We start from the raw sequence: 7,201 nt of genomic DNA on the forward strand, positions 1-7,201 counted from the left end.
CTGCCAAAGCTGACTCGCTCTCCTCTATACGCTGCCTTCGACACCGTGAACCATCAGATCCTCCTCTCAACCCTCTCAGGGCTGGGCGTCTCAGGCTCTGCACACTCTTTGATTGCATCCTACCTGGCAGGCCACTCCTACCAGGTGATGTGGAGAGGATGTGTGTGTGCACCACGTACTCTCGCTACTGGTGTCCCCCAGGGCTCGGTTCTAGGCTCTCTCCTCTTCGCTCCATAAACCAAGTCACTAGGCGCCATCATATCCTCACATGGTCTCTCCTTTCATTGCTATGCGGATGACACTCAACTACTTTTCTCCTTTCCCCCTTCTGACACCCAGGTGGCGACGCATCTCTGCGTGCCTGGCAGATATCTCAGCTTGGTTGTCGGCCCACCACCTCAAGCTCAACCTCGACAAGACGGAGCTGCTCTTCCTCCCGGGGAAGGCCTGCCCGCTCCAAGACCTCTATATCACGGTTGACAACTCCACGGTGTCCCCCTCCCAGAGTACATAAACTTTGGCGTGACCCTAGACAACATCCTGTCATTCTCTGAAAACATCAAAGCAGTGACTTTATCCTGCAGGGTCATGCTTTACAACAGGGGTATTCAACTTTTACCCTACGAGGTTTCTGTTCTGTTGGGAGGTGCTATAGGAGGACAGGCTCATTTTAATGGCTTGGATGGAATAACTGGAACGGTATCAAACATATGGAAACCACGTTTGACTCGGTTCCATTTATTCCTTTCCAAAAACATCTGAAACTGTAACTCTTCAAAGAATACCTTAAATAATCCCACAGCATGAACTAACACTCGCACTGACTTTGCTGATAAGTACTTTTTGAGGAAAAATGTACTTACTATGACTGAGAGATGCGTTTGTCCCACCTAGCTAACTTAAGATGAATGACTTACTATATGTAAGTCGCTCTGCATAAGACCACCTGCTAAATGACAAAAATGTCAAATGTAAATACAATTAAGTGGCATTTGAGTGACATCTAGTGTCAAATTGTTGAAGCTGCATACACTTTACTTATATTCATCAATAACAAAATTCTGCGGTCCAGGCTAAATAACCAGTTAGTGTAATATTTAACAAGCAACCAGATGAGTTGAAGTCAGAGGTGAACTTTTGATAATTGATTAATCAACAACATTATTTCTCGACCTTCTCAAAATGGATGGATGTGATGCCCATCATGACATGCTCCATCATGACTAGCTACACCTCATTACATCCGGTGGATGAGGTCAATCTTTCCCTAAAGATCCGCCATTTCAGCCTCTGAGTTTATATTTCAAATTACTTAAGAGATTTATTTTAAAACGCCTTGACAAATAAATTATAGATTTCTGGTTGCCACAATTAATTCTTAATTAAGGGGTTAACTGTATTGTTTCGTGGGAGTCGGTGAAATGTACATGGATGTAACGGTTTAAAGCGGTATCGATGCCATGGTTTTTTCCCGGAGCGTGTTCCATAGTGAACCAAAGTTTTTGTATGAGTTGAATCCCGATTGCGAATAGGGAGAGGCAAGGGGAAGGCCTTGGATCCTCGGAGTGGATTTGGAGCCATGGCCGGGAATTTTGATGCCGAGGACCGTGCTAGCTGGTACTGGGGAAGGTTGAGCCGACAGGAGGCGGTTTCTCTCTTGCAGGGTCAGAGACATGGCGTGTTCCTGGTCAGGGACTCGATTACCAGTCCCGGGGACTACGTGCTATCTGTCTCAGAAAACTCAAAAGTCTCACATTATATAATTAACAGCATCAGCAACAACCGGCAATCTGGATCAGGTAAAATAGCGAGCTAGCCAGCTAACTAACGTTACACCAGACATACATAGCTAGTTAGCTAAGCTAAACCAAAGACAATAGCTATTTGTTTAGAAACTCTGGCTAAGCTATGAACATCTAGCTAACGTTAGTTAGATGTCTACTGATGTTAGCTAAGGACTGAATATACTGTATTATGTTGCAACGGAAGCAACCCTAACGTTACGTCGTTAGCTGTGGCGGTCATGTAGCTAGCGTGTGCTTAGTGAACTACATACAGTATATAAGACTGGTGGTGGCTGTTTTTAAAAAAAAGCTGTTTAATAGTGGGTTTTCAAAGGTCTGTTTAGTTTTGTCATCTGGAGTTTTAGGTACTTTCTGTTTAGTAAGAACCTGGTAGACGGAGTGAAAGGGGTGGGTTGGGCTGATCCTGTGAATGAATGGACAGGCTGTCACAATTGGAGGATGACTATTCCGAATGGTGTGTGTGTGGAATGTCTGTGTTCCTGCCCTGTTTTTTTTTTACACAGGCTCAGTTCTTATTTGTTACCTCATTTTGATATCGTAACGACCATCTGCACTGATCGGTGTTTTTGACAGATGGGATGCTGCCAATATCAGAAGTGACTTTACGCAGCAGTTTAGAAGAATTCATGTAGCATATAAGAATTATGGTTGGGGTTAGCTAAGTGCAAAAAGTCTCCCTGACGCGACTCAAATATGCAACTTTGAAATTAGCACATGCCATCTCGACATGCGCCTGATATATCTGATAACTCGCAAACACTGACGTGATAAAGCTTTGGCGATATCCAGATTGTTATACCTTCATACCGAACACAAGGGGCGCTATTTTCAAACACCACTGAGCCTTTGTAATCCAAAGGTTAGCAATGCTAACAAGTACAACAAGTAAAATCCCATAGAGAATGCTAACTAAATGCTAAGGAGGGCATTGAGAACATTTTATAGTCTCTGACCTGAAGTATTTGCAGGACAGACATCCCAGCTCAAAGTTATACAAGTAACTAAAAAAATGCTGCATGCAGAAAACCAATATTAGACAGCAAGTCTCTTGATCCAGGAGGGAATTCTCTGCTGTAACCAAGCGAAGCTTGATTATGGAAGAAGCTAACCACGTAGCTATACTAAACCAAAATATAAACGTAACATGCAACAATTTCAATGATTTTACTGAGGGACAGTTCATATAAGGAAATCAGTCAATTGAAATAAATTCATTAGGGCCTAATCTATGGATTACACATGACTGGGCATGTGCTCAGTCATTAGGGAGCCAGGCCCAGCCAATAAGAATTAGTTTTTCCCCACAAAAGGGCTTTATTACAGATAGAAATACTCCTCAGTTTCATCAGCTGTGCAGGTGGCACAGTCAGCATGTCAATTGCATGTGCCCTCAACTTGAGACATCTGTGGCATTGTGTTGTGCTGCACATTTTAGTGGCCTTTTGTCCCCAGCACAAGGTGCACCTGTGTAATGTATAATGCTGTTTCATCAGCTTCTTGATATGCCACACCTATCAGGTGGATTGATTATCTTGACAAAGGAGAAATGCTGACTAACAGGGAAGTAAATACATTTCTGCACAAAATTTGAGAAAAAAAGCTTTGTGTGTTTTTGAACATTTGTCTGAATTAATCCTACCAAAAACGATAGTTTTATTCCTGAGCAAGTCTTAACTACTTGATTTTACCCTTACTAAGTTTAGTGGTTGTTGGACCAGTATTTGTGAATTTTGAAATGTGCATGAAAATTAGCTAGAAGCTATTGTGCTTGCTAGCTGAATCAGTCTTATCAATCCATATGAAACGAAGGACGCTAACAATGCCAGTTCACACACTCCATACTGAATACTCCTTCTAGCCTACAGTGCCTTCAGAAAGTATTCATACCCTTTGACTTATTCCACATTTTGTTGTGTTACAGCCTGAATTCAAAATGGATTAAATATTTTTTTCTCGCCCATCACACAATACCCCATAATGACAGTGAAAAATATTTTTTGAAATTTTACCAAATGTATTGAAAATTAAATACATCTCATTTACTTAAGTATTCACCGCCAAAGGTTATAACCACCTTTGGCAGTGATTACAGCTGTAAGGCTTTCTCGGTAAGACCCTAAGAGCTTTTCACACCTGGATTATACAATATTTTCCCATTATTATTTTCTAAATTCTTTAAGCTCAGTCATTTTGGTTGTTGATCAATGCTAGACAACCATTTTCAATTCTTGCCATAGATTTAACTCCCCAGTCCTTAATGATTACAAGCATACCCATAACATGATGCAGCCATCACTGTGCTTGAAAATATAGAGAGTGGTACTCAGTAATGTGTTGTATTGGATTTGCCCTAAACATAACTCTGTATTCAGGACAAAACGTTTTTTTGCTTTGTCACATTTATTGCAGTATTACTTTAGTGTCTTGTTGCAAACAGCATTCATGTTTTGGGATATTTTTGTTTTGTATAGCCTTCCTTTTCACTTTGTCAATTAGTTTAGTATTGTGGAGTAATTCTACTTTGACAATGACAAAAGGCTGTAACACAACAACATGTGGAAAAAGTCAGAGTTTCTGAAGGTGCTGTAGCTATCCACTGTAGTGAAATTCTAGCTAATAGCACAGTTCATGTTTTCATGATAATGCAGTTTCTGTTCTGCCGTGACTAGTGCACTGCTCAAGCTGCGACGTTATGGCGCTGGCCAAATGTTAAAGTAGCGAGGCACAGTACCAGCTGTCAGATACATATGATTTCTGAGAACAGTCCCATAACTTTAGTGCCATACAACTTAAGCTTGCAAATTAGCTACCGCAATGGCCATTCAAACAAGCTAGCAGTAAGCTTCTAACTGGAGCAAGTTTGCACTGCTCGTCGAGCATGGTGTGCTGTAGTAGCCAGCCCAGTGTATCATAGTGGAGTGATTTAGGAACTAGTGTAAGCGAATGAGCAAAATCATGATTTTTAGAGATTAGTTCCATGATTTGTAATACAGATGGCAACTGCAGGTCACTTTAAAATGACGGCACCTATCGGAAGACAATGGTGTGACCATTAGCTATGCTTTGAAATTGAATCAAACTATTGAATGAGTAGGCCTATGTCTTCTTAGACCCAGATACTGTGGGTGGCATTAAAATCTATTATGACGACGATCCCCTTGAACATATTTGTTTTTCTTAATAAACTTGCAAAGAAATTGTGACCGGGAGCGTATGCATGCTGTATGTGAAGCCGTGGGAGACTTAAATACTATTTCAGCTAACTCCTTGACTTGAGCCACATTTTTTTGTTAGGGCTCCATTGTCAGAATTCTTTGTTTGCTGTGAGGCTCTTTCAGTAGCCTCTGAGTTCCAGGAGAGTGGTTTTCTCCAGAATAGGCCAGGCAACAGCAGGAGCCTAGGTCACATCCGCTTGGGATAACTCTATAAAAGCATGAGACCTAGCCAACATCAGCTTTTACATAAACAATTTCAACCAAATTAATTGCATCAGTGTCAGACCTTCATTTAGCGCAACACTACCTTTGATGCAGAAGGGAAAATCCACCCATTGGTCCACCATGCGTTGTTAGATCAGCCGTGGTAATGGTATGACATAACAAACTGCTCCATCCTCTACCCCTGCCTCGCCCGCCAGGTCTGGCCCCCCCACGGTTCCGCATCGGGGATCAGGAGTTTGATGCCCTACCCGCCCTGCTGGAGTTCTACAAGATCCACTACCTGGACACCACCACGCTGATCGAGCCCATCAGCAAGGCCAAGCATGCGGGCTTCGTGAGCTGTGCCGCCGCTGCATCGGGCGGCGCCCTGCAGGAGGCAGAGTTTGTTCGCGCCCTCTTTGACTTCCCTGGCAACGATGAGGAGGACCTGCCCTTCCGCAAGGGCGATGTGCTGCGCGTGCTGGAGAAGCCTGAGGAGCAGTGGTGGAACGCGGCCAACCAAGAGGGCCGTGTCGGCATGATTCCCGTGCCCTACGTGGAGAAGTACCGGCCTGCCTCGCCCAACTCCTTGGGGGCTCCGGCGGCAGGGAGGCCCGGCGGGGCAGGAGGAGTAGGCGGAGTAGCGTCAGGTGTTGGAGGCAGCACTACCGACGGAGCAGCTCCCCAGCTGCCCCCGCCTCTGGGGGAGCCGGGCCAGTATGCCCAGCCCGTGGGCAATACACCCCTGCCCAACCTGCAGAACGGGCCTGTCTACGCCCGTGCCATTCAGAAGAGGGTGCCCAACGCCTACGACAAGACGGCCCTCGCCTTGGAGGTATTCCATCCCTGAGTGTATTTGAAGTGGAAACTGACCTTGTTTAGAGAAACTAAATAGAGTTTAGCTACTGTGCATGTCAGGCAAGGGCTGGGGTCGGTTTGACAGGAGGAGGCTTTGTTCCTACACATTTTGAAACGTTTCCCCCCACAAAAACCTTGGATGTTGGTGCACCTGGCCGCATTTCAAATTAAACAAAACAGAATTTTGTTTAATAGTACGGGGTGTAACCAACTTATTAAATCATTTTCATGTGGTTGTTCAAGTGTGTGTAGAGCTGATTTGGTGTGTTCATTCTTCTACTATTATTGTTGATTGATTAGGCTGCATTAAATAACTAATTATAGATCACCATTGAGCCAGACGGGTTTTTTAAGAGCCACACGTTAGACCCCAGGAGGTCTTGTTTCTTTCCAATCTATCTCTATATTCTAACCTGTGTGTGTTTCTGCAGGTCGGAGACATGGTAAAAGTGACCAAGATCAATGTGAACGGCCAGTGGGAGGGCGAGTGCAAGGGCAAGCATGGCCACTTTCCCTTCACGCACGTCCGGCTTCTGGACCACCAACACCCTGAGGATGAGAGCTGAGAGACACACTTAGTCTCACTCCTCACTTCACAAAATCCCTCTGTGATCGTTTCTCACAGATGATAGGAAGAGCACACAGGATATACGGACTACACTGGTCAGGAGTTGCAACTCAGTAGCTGTTGTTGCCAATGGGGCTGGAGTACACTCCCCTCCCTTCACATACACACACAATAGAGTTTACACTTCCACCCCAGTATTGAAGTCCTGATACACGACACACAGCAGCGTTTATGACCCCTCTCCCATGTTATCCACGAAATCCTCCTCTACACACATACGCACGCACGCACACAATTCAGATGTGTATATGTGGCTTCTCTCACAGACTCATGGATCACCCTTTTGTAGTAATGGACTGTGAACTTGGCAGTGAGAAGAGTAGCCACCCTGACTCCTAATTTTGACTCCCTCTTGTGGAGATGGATGCTCACTGCGACTGAAACTGACCATTGCTGCACTTCACAGACAGCACGAGTTACCACAGCATACTCCACTACTCACCACAGGGGCCCTAACCCAGCCCCTCTCTGCTACAAACGTCACACTACAA

At 44.5% G+C, this 7,201-nt stretch overlaps 1 protein-coding gene across 1 annotated transcript; it reads left to right on the top strand.

Moving 5' to 3' along the window:
• The first annotated feature begins 1,229 nt into the window (after positions 1 to 1,229).
• Positions 1,230 to 6,683, top strand: LOC115148620 (adapter molecule crk). The gene is made up of 3 exons (XM_029690671.1): positions 1,230 to 1,799; positions 5,443 to 6,059; positions 6,514 to 6,683. Exons 1-3 carry the CDS (start codon positions 1,580 to 1,582, stop codon positions 6,646 to 6,648), a joined length of 972 nt encoding a protein of 323 aa, XP_029546531.1. The 5' UTR covers positions 1,230 to 1,579; the 3' UTR covers positions 6,649 to 6,683.
• Positions 6,684 to 7,201: the final 518 nt, after the last annotated feature.

This window comes from Salmo trutta, chromosome 15 (assembly GCF_901001165.1).
Source record: "Salmo trutta chromosome 15, fSalTru1.1, whole genome shotgun sequence".
In the NCBI taxonomy this organism is placed as follows: domain Eukaryota; kingdom Metazoa; phylum Chordata; class Actinopteri; order Salmoniformes; family Salmonidae; genus Salmo; species Salmo trutta.